This window comes from Camelus ferus, chromosome 2 (genome assembly GCF_009834535.1).
Source record: "Camelus ferus isolate YT-003-E chromosome 2, BCGSAC_Cfer_1.0, whole genome shotgun sequence".
Taxonomy (NCBI): Eukaryota; Metazoa; Chordata; class Mammalia; order Artiodactyla; family Camelidae; genus Camelus; species Camelus ferus.
The window spans coordinates 103,201,743-103,221,074 of record NC_045697.1 but is presented as its reverse complement, the minus strand read 5'-3'; the positions used below and the strand labels follow the sequence as shown (position 1 = coordinate 103,221,074).

General features: G+C 44.9%; 1 protein-coding gene across 10 annotated transcripts in view; it reads left to right on the top strand.

Moving 5' to 3' along the window:
* The window catches only part of ZNF827 (zinc finger protein 827), a 170,262-nt gene extending 155,296 nt beyond the window's left edge, over positions 1-14,966 (top strand). For 3 of the 10 annotated variants that reach the window (XM_032464360.1, XM_032464404.1, XM_032464355.1), the window contains 3 exons: positions 6,795-6,986; positions 7,344-7,521; positions 10,988-14,966. In XM_032464360.1, the coding sequence (XP_032320251.1) occupies positions 6,795-6,986; positions 7,344-7,521; positions 10,988-11,816 (1,199 nt within the window). In that variant the 3' untranslated portion in view covers positions 11,817-14,966. The other 7 variants (XM_006187222.3, XM_032464370.1, XM_014561336.2 and 4 more) reach the window with 7 other exon arrangements.
* Positions 14,967-19,332: the final 4,366 nt, after the last annotated feature.

Below are 19,332 nucleotides of genomic sequence, written 5' to 3'. Positions count from 1 at the left end.
TCTTTTCTAACACAGTAGAAGCCTTAGATGCTACAGCTATTAGGGAATAAGGTTATATCCTATTTTATAAGCCAGGGGTGCTAGCAAGGGTTTTTCTTTTAAGGGCCAGGTAGTAGCTATCTTAGACTTTCAGGCTGTGCAGTTTCTGTCCCTGCTGTTCAGCTCTGCCGTTGGAATTGGAATGGAGCCCTGGACAGGATGCAAATGAATGGGTGTGGCAGCATTCCGTGGGAGCTTTATTTACGAAGGCACAGAGGCTAGATTTGGCCCGAGGGTTCTAGTTGGCTGACCCCCGTTATAAGCTAGAAGGTCTCACAGTGAGGGTTTCTTGTCTTTAGCTGCTGCTTTGAGGTGGTTTTGACCCAAAATATATACATCCAAATTGTAATTAATAAGCTGTGCAGTTGCAAAGTTATGATATAAAAGCACTATGTACGCTATGTAATACAGACAATGTATATTCCTAAGAATAAGGAGCTTATCCAAGGCACGGCTGCGTCTCCAGCACCTGGACCCGTGGCTGCTTGGTGTGGGTGGAGAGAAACCTTCATCCAGTGAATGAATGGATGTGTGCAAGTGCATCCACACACACGTGTGCATGCAAGTAAGAAAATTACTCAGCCATGGCCCTTGCCTAACCTTAGTACGTACAGGCATACCTTGTTTTATTGCATTTTGCCTTGTTTCTCTTCGCAGATTTTTTTTTAAGCAAATTGTGAAGATTTGTGGCAACCCTGCATCAGGCTAGTCTGTTAGCACCATTTTTCAACGTTTGCCGACTTTATGTCTCTGTGTCATATTTTGGTAATTCTTGTGATATTTTAAACTTTTTGTTATCATTATATTTGTTATGTGGTCTGTGGTCAGTGATCATTGATATTGCTGTTGCAAAGAGATTGTGCCTCACTGAAAAAGGCTCAGATGACAGCATTTTTTAGCAATAAAGTGCCTTTTAATTAAGGTATGTACATTGTTTTTTTAGACATAATTCTGTTGCCCACTTAATAGACTACAGTGTAGTGTAAACATAACTTTCATACACACCAGGACACCAAACAACTCATGTGTAAATTCATGTGACTTTATTGTGATATTTGCTTTCTTGCTGTGGTCTGGAACCAACCCTGCCGCGTCTCTGAGGTTGGCCTGTGTGGAAGAAGTTACTGGGATGGAGGAGAGCACGCACTGAATTCCAGATCCCGGTTCTAGACCCCATGTTACCGCAAGGCACTGCGAATGCAGGCACTCATGCTAACTTCTCTGGGCCTCCATCCGTTCCCTGAGGTTTTAAATGCGCAGGACCTGCCGGACAGGCCTGAGATTCTACGTGAGCCTCATTATCTCATCCGGTTTACCTGTCGTAGGAACAGGCATCCTTCATTTCAGCGCCCTGGGAGATCTGAAATGCTTTCTTGGTACCTAATGAAGTTGTAATCTACAGCTTTAATCAACAGCAGGTTTTCGCGTCGACAAGTGGCCTATCTTGCGATTCTCCCACAGAATCCACGTGCTTTCTCAGACCTCCTTACTGGCGACTCTCACCCACGACACACTTGTGAGTCTGAAGAACTGTCCTCTGCTTGGTGTTTCTTCCTTCACCCCTCCTTGCCCTCTGTCTGCCCTGGTCCTTGCAGAGGACATCAGCGAGGGAAAAACAGTCCCTCTGGTGCTCTTGACTCCTTAATGCAAATTTTGCTGCAGTTTTTAAATGTTGCGATAATGGCAGTTGAGGATTTTGAATAGCTATTTGGAAAAAACAACCATCAATATACTTCATGTCACATAGATGCCAAAATAAGTGCCAGATGACTGACACAATCCCTGTTAACCAAGCAGCCCCAGAAAGGCTCGAAGAAAATAGAGTATTTATCACACTTACAGAGCGAGAAGGATCTGTAAAAGCTTAAGTGACGCAAGACATCTCAGAGGAGGAGGATCAAGGGATTCGACACAGGAACATTTCCTCTCTTTGCAAAAGAGAAGACAAAGGGAAAACAAAAAACCACAGTCTGAAAAATGTGTTTGTAAAAATGACAAAAGGCCAGTATATTTACAACATAGAAAATTCATATAAACTGGTAAGAAACACTTCAGGTCGTGAACAGTCAGTTCATCATAAAAGAAAGAAAAGCTAATCACTCAACATCAGGGTAAGTGTTCAGCCTCGCTAGCAGTCAGCCTGAAACTCAGGAGTGGCTTATCTTTCACTATTAAGTTAGGAGCACGTCTTCCAGGTACCCACTGTTGCCAAAAGCGGCTGATTCTCTTGTGACGATGGCCCTGCAAAGTGGTAGGACTTTTGAAAACTAATGAATGTTTACCGAGAGGCTGGAAAATGTAAGGCTCTGTGACCCAGTAATCCCACTTCTGAGAATTTATCTGTAGGGAAAAAAAAAAAAAAAAACCCGAAACAGTGGAATATTCATTTTAACTGAAAATGTAATTTTAAGGAAATATTTAAATAAAGTAGGATCAGTCCATTCCATGGATATAATACTGTCATTTAAAACTATTAATTCATAATTCTTCTTATAAATCTTGTGAGAGCCAACTCTGCTCCACGTATATCAAACAGCAAGGGAAAATGCAAAGTGTTCGTGGTTACTATCCTTATTGTATTTTGTAAATACTATATGTTATATTTTATAATATAATAATAATGACATATTCTTCAATAATGCTTACCACGAGCCAGGCATTGCTCTTAGTGCTTTGCGTATAAAAGCCCATTTAATCCTCACAACAAACATATGAGGCAGGTGCTGAAATTAGCCCCTTTTTTTAGATGAATGAGATAATTGAGGCACAAAGTTAAATCTTTGTCCCAGGTCATACAGCTACTAAGGGGTATAGGTGGCATTCAAAGTCAAATATTCTGAATCTAAAGTCCTTATTCTGAACCACTATGCAATTAATGGCAATACCTTTATTTATTTACTTTTAATTTTCTTTTTCATTGAAGTGTAGTTGATTTACAATGTGAGTTACAGGTGTACAGCAAAATATTCAGTTGTACATATACATACATAGATACTTCCTTTTCAGATTCTTTTCCCTTATATGTTATTACAATAAATTGAATATAGTTTCCTGTGCTATACAGGAGGTCCTTGTGGTTTATCTGTTTTGTATATAGTAATGTGTATCAACAGTTTTAAAATAGAGATGCTTACTTTGGGGGGGGGGGTGCTTAAAATCACAGAAATTTATTATCTTATAGTTCTGTAGGCCGGAAGTCTCAGACTAGTCTTACGGGAATAAAATCAAGATGTTGGTGAGGCTGTGTTCATTCTGAGACCTGAGGAGAGATCAGTTTCCTTGAGATGCTTCCTTTTTGAAAAATAAAAAGAAGAACACCAAAAATGTAATGGTGCTTGTACTGAGGCAGCAAATTGGTTGGTACTCTTTTATAAAGTCTCAATTTCTCAACGTGTGTCATTTTCAATTAGAAAATCTTCAGATTTTTAAAGTTCTCTTTAGTTGGCCATCCTAGTGTTTGAGGTTGCATTACCCATGCACGGGTGTCGTTCACCAGAAATCTCTGTGATGCTGCAGATCAGTGACCCCTGGGATCACAATGAGAGCCTTGGGTTGGGTTGACAAGGACACCCTGGCTCACTCCCTAAGAGAGACTGGAAGGAGATGGGGACCGAGAGGAGAGGATGCCAGATAGACCTGCCATTACAAATCAAGCAGGCTGGGCTGCTTCCCAAAGTGCCTTCCGTGGCACCTGGATATTTGTAAATTTATTCATTTAGGTAGCTCTCCTTGGTGCCATAAGCCTGAGGGTACTTGGAGCTGTTCTCCAAGGTGGTCATTAAAATTATCTATTTTAACTTGAAAAACAAGATTAAAATAACCATCTGCAATATTCTACTGGCCAGGCCAGTCTTAGAGAATGGATTTGGTAAATAGCGTCAGGGACTCAGGGCTCCCACTGAAAATATTCTCTGTCTACAAAATGTGACTGAGCTGGTTACATATTTAGATAAGAGACTGGCAGTAATGGTGCTGGCTTTCCTTGTACCAAGAGAAGAATATATGGTAAAGGTATATACTCCCTAAGGGAGGTCACGTACTCAACCAAGTTCATTTCTGCTAGGGAACAAGATTTTAAAAACTATAAACTGAAGTAAGAGTTGCCCGCTCTGGGCATATGGGCAGCTCTGACTGGAACAGGACTTAAAATCTTATAAGCAGGTAAATAGTTTTCCTTCCTCTTTTTAAAAACTTTTTTTGGTTGGAAAAGTAACGTATGGTCACTCTAGAAAATTTTGAAAACCAAATCAAAGAAAACAAGCCTAACGCTGATCATTTCTCACACTAGCTGTGACCACCGTTACATGTTTGTTTACTTCTGGACTTTTTATGCCCATATAAAAAATGTGACTTGTTTTTTTTATCCCCTAATAAAGGAAGTTTGTTTCTAGAGCTTCCAATCACTCGATGACTTAATTGACTGATGTGAAGGGAACTGAAGCATGGTCTTCTTATATTTTCTACCGTAACCTGAAATTATGGGGTTGCATTGAATTGGCTTGGGGAGAATTGATGTCTTAACTATATGGAGTCTCCTGAACATGAACAGTGTATATAGCCCTCCAGTTATTTGGGGTTTATGGTGTACATTTTTTATTTATTACTGTATATGTCAAGTGATATTATAACACTTCATAGATAGTATGAGAGCTGCACAATGATTTCTCCTCTCCCAGCCTTTATGTTATTATTGTCATAAACCTATTATACCTGTTTTAAGAAGAAAAACTCATCTATCCATGTGGTCATCATGTCTAGTGTTCTTCATTCTTTTGTGTAGATCCATTTTTCACAGGTGGTGTCTTTTTCCTTCTGCCTGAAGAATTTCTTTTAACATTTCTGGTAATTTGAGTCTGCTGGTGATGAATTCTTTCAGCTTTTTTTTTTTTTTTTTTTTTTTGCTTTTGTATTTGAAATATATTTTCACTGGATGTAAAGTTTCAGGTTGACAGTCATTTCTTTCATTGCTTAACATCCAGGGAGAAATCTGCTGTACGCTTATTTTTGTTCCTCTGCACATAACGTATCCTTTTTCCTCTGGCTGCTTTTAGGATCTTTTTCTTTATCACTGGCTTTGAGCAGTTTGATTACGATGTGCCTTGGTATAGATTTCATCATCTTCCTGGTGCTTGGGGTTTGTTGTGTTTCTTGGATCTCTGGGTTTGTGGTTTACCTCAAATTGGGAAAAATGTTGACGTTTTCAAATATTTTTCCTGCCCTCCCCACCCCATAAGGGACTTCAGTAAAACCTATATTAATCTACCCAAACAGGTAGCTCACTGATTCTCTTTTCATTTTTTGTGGTTCTTTTTTCTGTGTTTCATTTCAGATCATTTCTGTTGCTAGTATCTTCAAGTTCACTCATCTTTCTTCTGCCATGTCTAAATTGCTGGCAGTCCCATCCAGGGTATTTTTCATCTCTGACACTGTAATTTTCAACTCTAGAAATTTAGATTGGGTCTTTTTAATCTCTTTTATATCTCTGCTTAACTTTTTGAGCATACGGAGTACAGTTACCAAACCTGTGCTTACGTCCTTGTCTGCAGATTCTAACAACTTTCTCAGTTCCGGGTCAGTTTTGATTGGTTGCTTATTCTTCCCATTTGGGGTTGTGCTTTCTTGTTTCCTGGCATGCCTGGTAATCTTTGTTTATATGTCAGACATTGCAGTTTTTCCCTTGCTGGGTGCTGGATATTTTATATTCCTAGAAATATGCTTGACCTTTGTCTTAGGATGCTGTTAATTACTTGGAAACTTTGATCCTTTTGGCTTTAATGATTTGTCAGGCAGGTCTGAAGCAGTGACCCCTCTAGGGCTAATCATTACCCAGTGTTAAAAGATCTTTCTTGATTTTCTGTCCAATGCCTCGGGAATTATGAGTTTTTCTAATCTGGCCATTGGAAATGGACCCTATTCACTAAGCCTTTCAGATGGCTTTTTTTTCCCTCCAACTTTGGGCAATTTCCTCACACACGTGCTCTGATCCCTACACTGCTGAATGCCCTTGGGGGCCCCTCTGCAGGTGTCTGAGTTCCTCTCCTGTGCTGCTCTGTCCTGCAAAGTCCTGTCATATTGATGTCCTCAAATCCTCAGCTCTCTCTTCTCATCTCAGTGAGTTTGCTGGGCAGGTCCCCATCCCTGCACTGCAGCCTGGGAAGAAAAGTCTCTCAAGGCAGGAAGCAGGACAGTCGGAGGGCCCACCTCTTTTCTTTCTTCTCTCTCAGAGGTCCCTCTTCTTCACTGCCTTGTATCCAATTCTGTGACAACCACTGATGAAGACGACGGACACTAGAGCCTGACCTGCTGAAATCTCTGCTCTGCCACTTCCTAGCCATGTGACCGAGGCCGAGTTAACCTGACTGCCTCCTTCCCCTCGTCTGCAAGATGGGGGTGACAACAGTCATGCCTCTTTGGGTTTTGGAGAGGATAAAATGAGATAATGCATTTCAAGCATGACACAGTTCCTCACACTCAGTAACATGTCCATCTTAGCTATTATTGTCATTTTTATTTTAATTATTATAAGATCCCAATAAACACTTGTCAAATAAATGAATATCTACTCCTGGCCCATGAACCACAAGTACCCTCACCACAGGTCCAGCACTGGGACAGCTGGAAACCTCAGCCTGTGCTCCCTGGGTGATGATGTGGCCATGAGGCCCCAGCTCCCTGCCCCCATCACTGCTGTTATTCTAGGGTTTTCATCTCCTAAATAACAGACCTGGGGTTTCTTTGTTTGTTTTAATTTTCAGGGGAAGACAGGAAGACCCCTAGTGAATCAAACAGCCCCTCTTCATCCTCCCTCTCCGCTCTGAGTGATTCAGCCAACAGCAAGGACGATTCCGACAGCTCCCAGAAAAACAAGAGCGGAAACAACCTGCTGGTCATCTCGGTCGTGCCCGGGAGCCAGCCCTCACTGAACAGTGAGGAAAAGCCAGAGAAGGGTAAGGGAGGAGGTGGGCTGGCCGGCTCAGCCCTACACGGTGTTGGGGGATGTGCAGTCTTAAGAATAAGCCCTTGAGAGAAGCGATGTTGGAAAATAAATACGAAGCCTGAGAACAACCTAATATGTATCATCTACAATTTGGGTATGTTTTTTTGGCTTGATTTACATCCCAGTGTGGGGTGGAAGGATGGGGAGTGTGGTATTAATTCCGCTAACTCCTTTTAGCATGGAGATGCAGGGCACAGTACCTGGAAGGGTCTAGCTGGAGGGGAGCAGGAGCGGGGAGGGCCGCCCGACTCCCACCCTCCTGTTCCTCTGCCCCACGCACCTGTACACCCAGTCTTGGTCCTTTCAGGGTTCGAATGCGTTTTTTGCAACTTTGTCTGCAAGACGAAGAACATGTTTGAGCGCCATCTGCAGATACACCTCATCACCCGGATGTTTGAGTGTGACGTGTGCCACAAGTTCATGAAGACCCCTGAACAGCTGCTGGAGCATAAGAAATGCCACACTGTCCCCACCGGTGGGCTCAAGTAAGGAAAGCAAGTACAGAACCTTTTACTGTGTTGTTATTAAACACCCTTTCCCCAGCCCTGCCCCGTCCCCCACCTGAGGGTTTTGGGGGTCATGGGGAGGGGGGTTGGCATGGGGGGAGTTAGGCACCTCAGCTGCCTTTAGCTGGAGAGGAATAGACCTGTCTCCCAGGGGTCAGCAGATGTCAGTAGGAAAGTGCATTCCACAAATATGCCGGGATTCCGGCAAGCAAGACGACTCGTTGAAGCAACTCGGCACGAGCACGCAAGGGTAGACTCATCCTCCGCTGCTTGAGTTTTGTCCAGACTTGATTTTAAGGGACTTGGGGTTAGGGTCCTCACGTGTAAATTATTACGCTGTCACTGCACTTCACCATCTCTGTTTTTTCAGATGATTTGCCACAAGTCTTCTAAATAAGCATTACAACTGCTCCATCCACACCCACCCACAAATATTGGATCTTTTGTCAGTTTGAACAGGCAGGAGGCAACTTTTTTTTTTTTATGCAAAGATCATGTGCCTCCTGTCTTCCTGCAAAGATGCTTCATGCCTTCCCAGGAACTGGAATCGGGATCTCCCTGGTGTAGCCTTCAGTGAGATCTGACATTTCTGGGCACATGTTAGTCACAGATCCCCAAAGACCTAGACACCAAGCATCATCATTAACCAATATTTGCAAGGAGCCCTCTGGTCTGAAGTGAGACCCATCCGTTATTAACGAATGCACTGTGTGTCTGGCTTGATAATAGGTGCTAAAGGGCAAACAAAGAATAAAACATAATTTCCACTCTTGGGAAACGTTCGTCCGAACGCTACCAGAGTTTAATCCCAGTGCTTCTAAAATCAGAGTCCCAGTTCTCAAGGCGCTCACGGGCTAGTAAAGAGATAGAAGCATGTGTCACTGGGGACAGAAACACACGTCAACTTCCAGGCCTAATTATTCATGTTTAGCTAAGATGATCATGTAATTAAAAGAATGAAACATGACGTTTTACTTAAGAAAAAAAAAATTATTTTTGAACATTTTTATCTTTGAAACTCACAACTTGCCAGAGAGGTGGCATGACTCCTCTGAATGGCCGAGGGGTGGAGAGACCCAGAGGGAGGTTGGGAGTCAAGTGGGGGGTGGGGGGCAAGTCAGGGTGGACTCCCCAGGCTCCTGCCTGGTCAGGGGGGGGCCTCCTCAAAAACTTGCCCAAGGAGCAGCACCTACTGTTGGATCCCATTTTATTTCACTCTGGGGAGAGGGGCGATTAGGTGGGAGGGGTGGGGAAGAGAAGAAGAATGGGGGGAGGGGTGGTTAATGCCTAGCAAGAGCTTATTTGGGAATTTGATTTGTTTTGTTCCCACTGTCCCTTTCTAAACATTTGTATACTTTTACCCTAAAAAAAAAAAAAGAGCCATGTATTTATGTGGTTGGACTAGCACCCATCCCTCTTCCCAGTAGCCCAGTCACACCCATTAACTGCGGCCCCGGCCAGTTGTGGCTTCGCCAGTTAGGTCCCCTTTCCTTTGGGGACCTCAGGAGTCCAGAGCCTCCGGCCCACTGGGGAGAATGCACAGTGAACGCTGATGCTTTTGCGGATACAGACACTTCCCGTGCGGTGCTAATGGTCCCCTATGTAATAGTTTATGTTCTAGGATGACCAAGTAGAAGAATACTTTGAAAAAATTGCTAATGCCTTCTGGCTATACAGTGAGTCTTTGTTTTGTTTTGTTTTGTTTTTCCCTTTGCCATATCAGAGAATTAATTTGCCTGAGAGAGTGTCTTTACGATAACTAACGGGAGCACGGAAAAACCCTTAGCACTTTGCCTGAGCCGCGAAAGAAAGATTGAGCCGTGGGTCACAGAAATGTCCTTAAAATGAAACAGACCGCCGATGTCTAAATTGCTTTTCTGTGATGGAACTGCTTGTACTCTATATCCTGTTCATAATGCAGATCAAATAAGATTATACTATTATTTTTCTTTTGCCGTAGCTCAGGACAGTGGTGAGTTTCAGACTCCTCTAGGTAAGGCCCAGCTTGGCGTAGGGGTTGTGTGTGCACCTGACCTGGGAATGGGCTTTATATTTCTCTCGTGTGCACTCTTCTGTGAGCTGAGGTTCCGAGGCTAACGGCGGGCTTGGCGCTGAGGAGCAGTGCACGGTGCACTTGGTGTGTTGGGCTCTGCTGGACACCTCTCCAAACCCTCCGAGGACAGTTCACTCGTGGGCCCTGCCCTGCAGGTGCCAAGCGAGAGCCGAGGCCGCCACTTTTGCACTTGCCTTCTTTTTGTAAAGAGAGCACACACGCCACAGCTATCATATCAGCCACCGACTCGAGCCTGGCAGCTTCTGCGAGCGCAGCTCAGCAGAACTTGCAGAAACATGCCCTCTCTGCCTGCCTCGCCCCTTTGGACAGCCAGTGGGGCTTGGGGGTAGCGTAGCCTCACTGCGTAGAATGGAGAGGCCCAGGCTTGGTCCCAGCGCACAGCTAGCCTAGAGCCCGATAAGGTGACAGAGCCGGGACCAAAATCAGCCCTTATGGAATCTGCCTAAATTACGTGTACAGACCAGTCCCGTATTGAATCAGTACCCATCACGTGCTGAGTCCTCTACCGAGCACTGCAGAGAATGCAGAAGAAACGGGAGATACGGTCCTGCCCAATGAGAATTTACGATCCCCTTGGATTATTATTTCCATGATGTAATAAGGCACTCATAATGTCTTCAAGCTCCAGATAGCAGCTGTCCCCCTTCCTCCTGAGTCCCTCATTCGTAGGTGGGCTGGTGGGTGGGCCTCCTTCTCCTGAGCCCAGGTCCTGGTCCTCACCTCCCTTCCCTATGGAGACCCAGTGCTGCAGGAGCCAGGTTTGACCAGTACAGATCTCTGTGGATACACGCACTCCCACACACAGTGACACACACAGGCCTTCTCATCCTAACCACCCTTTAATAAGCACGACTCTGACCCCTACGACTTTCTGTTTGCTGGAGGTAGCTCTCCCCACTATAAGCTGTTCTTTAAAACTCTTAGCCTTTCTGCGTGTGCTTGGTGTGGTGCATGAAAAGTCGATTCTTTGTGTTGCTCCCATCTTGAGGGGAGGTCGTGAGGTTTAGACCTCGGCTGTGTCCAGTGGGGAGCGGGGAGGGCTCCGAGGGGCGGGGTGGGGAGGACGGAGGGGAGCAACAGCTTATCTGGTCCTGGCACTGTCTCTGCTCCCCTTCCTGAGGGCTGGCGTCCGCTCTTGCAGCCAGGAGACCCCCGAGCAAGCCCGAGGGAAGGCTCTGTCGGCAACCAGAGCCTAAGAGGGTCTTCTTCATCCCTCCGGAGGCGGCAGGGCTGGGCTGGACAGGGGGCAGGCCAGGCCTCAGGCTGGGGAGGGCGTCCAGAGGGAAGGCTGGTGAGGAGGGTAGCAACCGGGGGACCGCAGAGCCCGCGCGGCTGACCCTCCCTGTCCTTGCTTGCCCCCTCCCCCGGCAGGTGCCCATTCTGCATTTATTCCACCAACCGCCCCGCCGCCATGGAGTGCCACCTCAAGACCCACTACAAGATGGAGTACAAGTGCCGGATCTGCCAGACGGTGAAGGCCAACCAGCTGGAGCTGGAGACGCACACCCGCGAGCATCGCCTCGGCAACCACTACAAGTGCGACCAGTGCGGCTACCTGTCCAAGACCGCCAACAAGCTCATCGAGCACGTGCGCGTGCACACCGGGGAGCGGCCCTTCCACTGTGACCAGTGCAGCTACAGCTGCAAACGCAAGGACAATCTCAACCTGCACAAGAAGCTGAAGCACGCCCCGCGCCAGACCTTCAGCTGCGAAGAGTGCCTGTTCAAGACCACGCACCCTTTCGTCTTCAGCCGCCACGTCAAGAAGCACCAGAGCGCGGACTGCCCCGAGGAGGACAAGAAGGGTCCGAGCCCGGCCCCCGCCAAGGACGCCGCCGGCCCTGGGGCCCCGCTCCTCGTCGTCGGGAGCTCCCGCCACCTCCTGTCTCCCCTGTCGGTCATGTCCGCCTCCCAGGCTCTGCAGACCGTGGCCCTGTCGGCCGTCGGCAGCGGCGGGGGCGGCTCCGAGCCCAGCCTGGCACTCAAGGCCTTGCCCTTGAACGGCTCCCCTTTGCGCTTCGACAAGTACCGGAACTCGGATTTTGCCCATCTCATTCCCTTGACCATGTTGTACCCCAAGAACCAGCTGGATCTCACATTCCACCCTCCCCGACCTCAGACTGCGCCGCCCAGCATCCCCTCCCCGAAACACTCCTTCCTCGCCTATCTCGGACTAAGAGAAAGAGCGGAGACTGTCTGAGGGCAGCCAGGCTCTGTACCAAAAACCAAGAGACAGACAAAAACAAACAAAAACAAAACCCACAAAACTTAAACACAACCCCAGCAGGTGTATGTTGCTGCAAAACCTACAGACTCCCATGGGTCTGAACCACGTGTACTGTATATCTTTAGTAAGGAATAGAGAATTGGCTCTGTGTGTATACCTATTGCATTGACCTGAAAGCTGCTTTATCCAATCTTCAGAGAGGTGACCTACTGCGCCCGTCTACCTTCAGAGGCATGCCTCCCCAGCCACCCACTCTCACTCTCAGCCCTCCTCGGTCCTTTTATCTGAAAGGAAATTTGTCTCGTTAAACCCTGAAGGGAGTGTCCTTACTAGCAATCAGCCCTTGTAAGCTTCTACACCGGTGCATTTTATTTTCCGTTGGGTGAATGTGGTGAGTGGGCGTTTGTGGATTTGGAAAGAGACCTCCATGTGTCCTGTGCCGGGACATTTGCACATTCTTTGTACTGGCTTCTTTCACAGCGATGAACATTCTCTCTCCCCCCCCACCCCCACCCCCACCCCCCAGGACTTTCATCCACACCAGTCACTTCCCTGAGCTCCCTCATTACCTTCCTCTATTTTATGGCTACAGAGTGGTAGGGCCTGGTGCTTAGTCGATGAAGGAACGGTGGACATCCTCAGTGCTGCCTGAGATTTCCCACAGAGTCCTGGAGACCATGTGCTCCGATCTCTGGTCATGAAGACACTAGCCATCAAGAGCCCTCGTGTGGAAGAAATGTCTCGCAGCACTGCAGCCCGCACCACAAAACTCCAGTGTGTTTTGTGTGTGTGTCCATACGTATGCAGTGTGTATGCTACACACACACACAGTGCATCATTTTTTAAGGGCAGATTATATATATATATGATGTATTAAGTCATGGTTACCATTTGTTTGCAGGAAAAGAAAAATTGTATGAGTGAAAAATTTTATGGTTGATAAATCCAGCCAAGGAGATTAAAAGGGGTTTGGATAAATTCTGGGTATAAATGCTCAGACTAAAAAAAAAAAGAAAAAAGAAAAAAAAAAAAAGAAACGGCAGTTTTGCACAGTGCTCTGGTCTTGCACTAGTTTTTGTTTCTCATCTGCAAAAAAGAAATAAGTAAAATAAAAGGAAGAAAATGTACCTTTTTTATGGAATGAGTAGACTGTATGTTTGAAACTTTTGTCACAAACTCTTTGACATATAACGACCCAACAAAAAGGTGCTGTTTAGTCCTACGGTTCAGTTTATACCCCTGAGACGTTTCCATTGTGTTTGCGGATTGTCTGGCTATGGCGGTATTCTCCATGTTATTAATAATTCTGTATTCCATTTTGTTAACGCCTGGTAGACATAACCTGCTAGGAGGCTAACTTTATACTTATTTAAAGCTCTTATTTTGTGGTCATTAAAATGGCAACTTATGTGCAGCACTTTATTGCAGCAAGAAGCAGGTGCGGGTGGGTTGCATAGCCCCTTTGCTGTTCTTAAAAAGCAATGGGTATGTAAGAAGAAGAAAAGGAACAGAACCTTTGGCTAAATATGTTAATGGCTTGTGTTTTTAAGACAACAGGATTTCCAGGATGAAACAGGCTGAAAGAACAGGAAAAAAAAAATGTGCTTTGTATAACAATGGGAAGTTCGGAATATAAAAGTTTTATCTATTATTTATCTATCGAAGAACTGGTGTATGGGAGGAATGCTTTCTTACTGCGTTGCTGGTTTCCATCATGTGTTATCCTAGAGTTGGGATTTTTTTTTTTCCGTCTGTTTCACCAGGGGAAAATAAAAGCGTCCCTAATTTTCTTCCTCTAGTCAGTTTGCTTCACTGAAAGCTCCCCCTTGAAACTGGTACCGTTCTACCGGAAGCCAGAAGTCTGTAACTTCTGTCCACACCATGGTCCTCCCCCGTACCCACCCTTCTTCCCCCAGACTTAGCAGGTGTGCTAACACTTCCCTTGGCCAGTCATCCAGCCCTGGCAAAGCTGTTTACACTAAGGAGATGTCCCCGGGGGCAGGGAGGCTGAGCCAGCTAGGGCGGGAAGCTCCCGCACCTTCGGTCATCTTCCAGCAGAGACATTTGTTCTTGGCCACGTTTGACACGTCATTCAACGTTGCCCTCGTGATGTCTCGGTAAAAGACACTATAGACAGTTACAGACAATACACTCCAAGAATACTGGGCTTCTGGGTTGGTTGGTTTTTTTTTTTTTTTTAAAGGCATGTCTTTATCCCCATTTAATGGAGAATGTGCCACTTGGCTAATCTTGTGCTTTCAAAATTACAAGTTCAGTGATAACAGGAAAGGAGGCCACAGTGATCCCACAGGGGCTGGCAGAGAGGCGTGAGCACCAGCAGGTTAAAAACCTGAAGGGTGGCCCTGGCAATTAGGACTGCAGACTTTACAGTGTGCCACTTGTGCAATACGAGGTCCTAGGGTGAAAGCTGCAAGATCAAGAGGGGCGTTGGAGGGAGACGGTTACCGCTCAGATGCTTGCCACTGAACTTGTATTTGAATGACTTAGTTATGCTTAATGTAATTGGGCAACTTTTTTTAGCACTTTGGAAAGAGTCATCAGTCTTTCTGGTAAATTATAAAAGTTTTCTGAGTGAGAAAAGGTGTGTTTGGAGTTTGTTTGACTTTTTATATTATTATTGTTATTAATAAAGAAAAATCTACAGCATTTTTCAGATTCCACCGAGGTAATATGTACCCCTGAATTTGGTTTGCAGTTTGATACTCAGGGAAGGATGTATTCCATAGATATCCTTTCCGTGTAAAACACTAACATCTTTGAGATATTCACCTGCCAACTAACTTCAATTCTGTTTTCACTATGCATTCTTCAATGAAAGCTAGCTTATTTTTCCATATAGTAATGCAGTTAGAGTTCTCAGAACTTTCTTCTATCCTTTTTTTTAACTCCTCATATTATGTTCAGATGATCATACTGTCAAGGTTTGTGTACATTACTGAAAATTTGTATTGTATAAAGCTTTTTTGCATTACAAGGCTGTACAGGGTCATTTTGACAGTAACTGGTATATTCCTTTGCATCTTATGTTGCATTGCCAATTTCTAGTGTATCCAGTTTGGAAGTATAATATACTCTAATTAAAAAGAAAAAAGGTTGGCTATACTCTTGTTTCTTTTTCTTTCTTGGGTGCTGTCCTTGGCTACGTGTGAGTCTCAGGGTTTTGTTTGTCTTGCTTTGTTCTGATTTTCGCTTTTTCAGTGTATTTTTAAAAAGTTTAGGAAATGTCCACTACTAATTATATACTGTTGCAAAATGCAAGTTTTGAAGAGCCATGGTCATAATGCATACCGTTACTATGTAAATCATTCCTGGCCATGAAGGTTGAGAGCATATCCATCAGTCAGTTCAGCTGCAGTCTGGCTCCTTCCTTAAAATATTTCATGACTTTTTCAAAGTGCTCACCAGCCTTATGCTCTCCTGCTTAATATAATTTTATTCACCCCATCACCATAGAGGGGGAGCAGGGAATAGATGAGTAATTCCATTTGTCTTAACGAAGTTTGGCAACTATGAGATTTTAATGAGGGGGAAATGGTATGTTTTGCAAGCTAAGTAATCATCTATCCAAATGCAGTGAGAGTTCACCCTTCAAAGGAAGGTGCCAGAGAAAGAAACTGAGGCAGAGAAAGAAAGAGAAATCAATTTAAAAAAATTTTTTGTGGTTTTTTTTTGGGGGGAGGGAAGTAATTAGGTTTATTTATTTATTTATTTAATACAGGTACTGGGGATTGAACCCAGGACCTCATGCATGCTAAGTACCTCTGAGTTATACCCTCCCCACTAAATCAGTTTTAAAGTTCTGTCCATCAGAGAACTTCCCCAGGAATTCTTGACTTGGTGAAAAATAGAAAGCAGCAAAAGAGAATGTTTTGGTTCACATCTTGCATTATACGTATTCACGTTATTATTCACATTCACATTATACGTAGAACGTCCTTGGCACGTTGCAAGAAATTATGAACCGCTTCACTCTAACGTTTAAAAAGATCAACTTGACTTTTTATAAAATGACGTTGACATAGGAGCAGCCCCTTTGAAAGTGGCCGGTGACTATTCAGACACCATTCTCCCCTTTGTGTTTTCATCCAATAACTATCTTCAGGTGATTGACTCGAGTTCTCTCACCTGATTCAAATACTCAGGTTGTTTGGGGATGGCTAGTATTTATTGAAAACCTTAAAACAAGTCAGACTGCTTTATTGTTTGCATAGCTTCTCATTTGGTATAGAGTTTTCTCCTTCAATTCCACACCTACCTCACATTTTCCCTTTGGTTGAGAAAAGCCAGAAATAGAAACTATAATCATCAGATTGGTACTTGTTTCCCCTGTTAATGGGCCTCCAGTGACATTGAGGAGTGGCTGGGACGGGAGCCGTCCGTGACAGAGCAGACCCCATCCTCCTCCACCTTCACTACCTAGAGGGCACTGCAGTGTGGACCCGGCCATCTCCAAGCCAGCCCTGGGGCCCCTGTTAGAATTCAATCCAAGATCATACATACTTTTCCTACTGTTGTGTTAAATAAACGGATGGTAAGCTTAAGACTCAAGGCCATGTTTTCTATAATGTGTCTACAGCTGATTGGCCCATTTGGTGTACATTAGAAACCGCCCCTGACCACTTCCCAGAGTCGCAGTGCTGGTCACAGGAGAACAAGGAGAAATATCAACATTTGATGAGCACTGGTATCTCCTTACCCACAGCCGGAAGCATCACATTAGATCTCTTGCTTGCCCAAGGTCACGTGGGGGCTCACGAAGGCTTTGAAGGGCATGACTCTTTCTTTGCCAAAACACAGAATCAAGTCACCTCGATGCTTTCAGACCTTGGGGAGGAGCTCATACAAAAGGGGAGGGAGGGACGGAAGGGGATGACAGCCGAGTGATTTCATCTGTTTGAAGTGGGACATAAGGGATCAGGGGCTCATACAAAATAAACAAACTTTCATCGGAGAATGTAAAACTAGACTTCTCCCCAACAGTGCCTTAGAACCTGTGAGCAAAATCACAAGATCGAAGAATGCTCTTGGGATTCAGATCCCAATCCAAGGAGCCATCAACCACAGATAGTCCGGAGACCCCAGCCAACACTCTTCCTTACGCGTCCGTCTCAAAACAGAAGACTCACACAAAACGAGGTTCATTTTGCAAGTAACTCCAACTCACTAAGAAAGCAAATGCCCATAAAGCTGGCCCTGGGGTAAGTAAGTGTGGTGACTCTGGGACCGTGGGGCCCGTCCTTCCCTTGACCGCGGTCTGCATGGTTAGGGACCAGGACAGCTTCTGTACGGGATAGCAGTTCTCCTATGCAGCATCCTTTCTTGATAGCTGGATCTGTAAAATAGACGAATGCAAGTCCCGCTCATGTTGGTAGGAGTGGCAAAGGAGAAAAGGAAAAGCCATTGTTGTATCTCCTGGGGATTCCTTTTCGATAGAGTTAAGGAATGTATTAGCTAATTCGTTCTTAGTTTTCAACAGACTTACAGAACTGAAACAGAGAATCCATCTCAATTAACACTTTGAAATTATTGTCCCCCATGGCAGTCCCTACAGGTGGCTTTCTACTCTATTTAGTAAGAATATCTGGGTGACAGATAACATTTTTCCACCACAAAAGACATTACCGTGGAGTCAGATCACCTGAGCTTAAAGTCTGACTCAGAAGCATCTTATGAGAAGAAGGATTGAACTAGACAATCTCAAAGACCCCTTCCCACCCTAGCAGATAACATGTAATACACGACGACTCCATGACTCTTTCCAAACAAGCAAGTCAGCTTTTTGAAACAAGAGTGGTCCCAAAGCAGAATCCCTGCAAGGCAGTTATAGCAAAAATGGCACCTCAACATTTTCAAGTCACGACAGACCTAAGAGAGAAAAAAAAAAAAATGGCTGAAAATATTTGTTTGCCCACTTCAGAGTTTGGGAGGTCTAAAATTTGTCTCTTTTGATTAAACACTAAGTCACCATGCTTGGATTGCCTGCAGTCATCTTAAGAGTGGCTTAAATGTATTTTACCAAACCGTGGGTGCTTAATCTGGTTAGATGAGTTAGGAGGTAGCCAGGTGGGGCAGGAAAGGTTTTGCCTTTTCCATCTTCATCTCTCCGACTGTGCCCCCTCCTTTTCCCACCACCTGACTGCTTCCAGCCTTCTCCAGGTGACTGGTGCAATTGTGACTGCTAAGCTCTCTGCCCCCCATGTTTCAAATGTTTTCTGGAGAAAATCAAAAGGTTCCTTTTACAGGTAATGAAGGGGAGGCTATAGCTCAGTGGTAGAGCATATGCTTCGCAGTGCACAAAGTGCTGGGCTCAATCCCCAGTACCTCCATTAACACACACACACACACACACACACACACACACACACACACAAATAAATAAATAAGTCTTTAAAAAAAAAAAACAGGTAATGAAAGACACTTTAGTTTTAATACAGTACAAGAATATACTAAATATTGTTATTCTGCCGCTTGTTTAGAAAGACTCTCCGCCCATGAACTCTGAGCACATTAGGAAAGTTCTCAGGCACTTCCATTGGATGGAAGGGCTCCTTGTGTTTTACAAAAACACAGGGAAATAACTGATCTACCTCCATCATCAGACAAATAGGGCCAAAAGAGCAAACACTGGGCTGGGACCAGGGTAATTTATCTAGCCATCCTCCAGCCTGAATTCCAGAATGATGTCTTTCCAATCTCAAAGGTTTCTAGATAGGAGACACCACCAACTGGCTTCAGTGTTCTCTTATTTTTATTTTAACAGCAATTCCTAATTAGCAGTCCACACACTTCTCAGTGTGTATAATAAAGGATCACCAAGCCCCTGTCCCATTATGTCCCACTTCAAATAGAATATGTGCTAGAACATTCTCCATGCAATGGGTTCGATCACCATTTGTAGTCTCTCTCTCGCTATCGCTCTCTCTTTTGTCTATTTTCTGGGTTCCCCTAAAAGTCTGAACCCTGAGATTTATTTTGGGAAGCAATTCCCGAAGCAAAAGTGGGAAACTAGAAAGAGTGAAGCAAATAAGAGTAAGAGGGGGAAGCCAATCCCAGAGGGCACGGGCGAGCTAGTCATTGCTGTGAACAACTGGGATGGAGTCCTTCTGGGCACCCTCATGAGAAGCAGTGTGAAGGTGTCTGAGAACTGAGAACCCAAGGGAGAGAAGAAGGAAGAGGCTGGGGTAGCCACAGAGAGTGTTAACTCCCTCGCTCTTCCAGCTTTGCCCATGATTTGCAGCAGCTAAGTTGGCTTCCCCAGGCAGCCATGGAGGTGGCAAAGAAGCCAATGGTGCAGAAAGCAAGAGATGTTTGGTGAAGCTGAGGGGAGGTGCTGTCAATCACCCCTGACCAGAGCTGGTTGCTACAGCAAAGACTAGAGTAAGAAGGTAAGTTTGGGAGATGCAGAACAATTGGTATCCGATAAAATGATATTTGGCATGAATGTTGCTGTCACTTTAGCCTCCAAGCC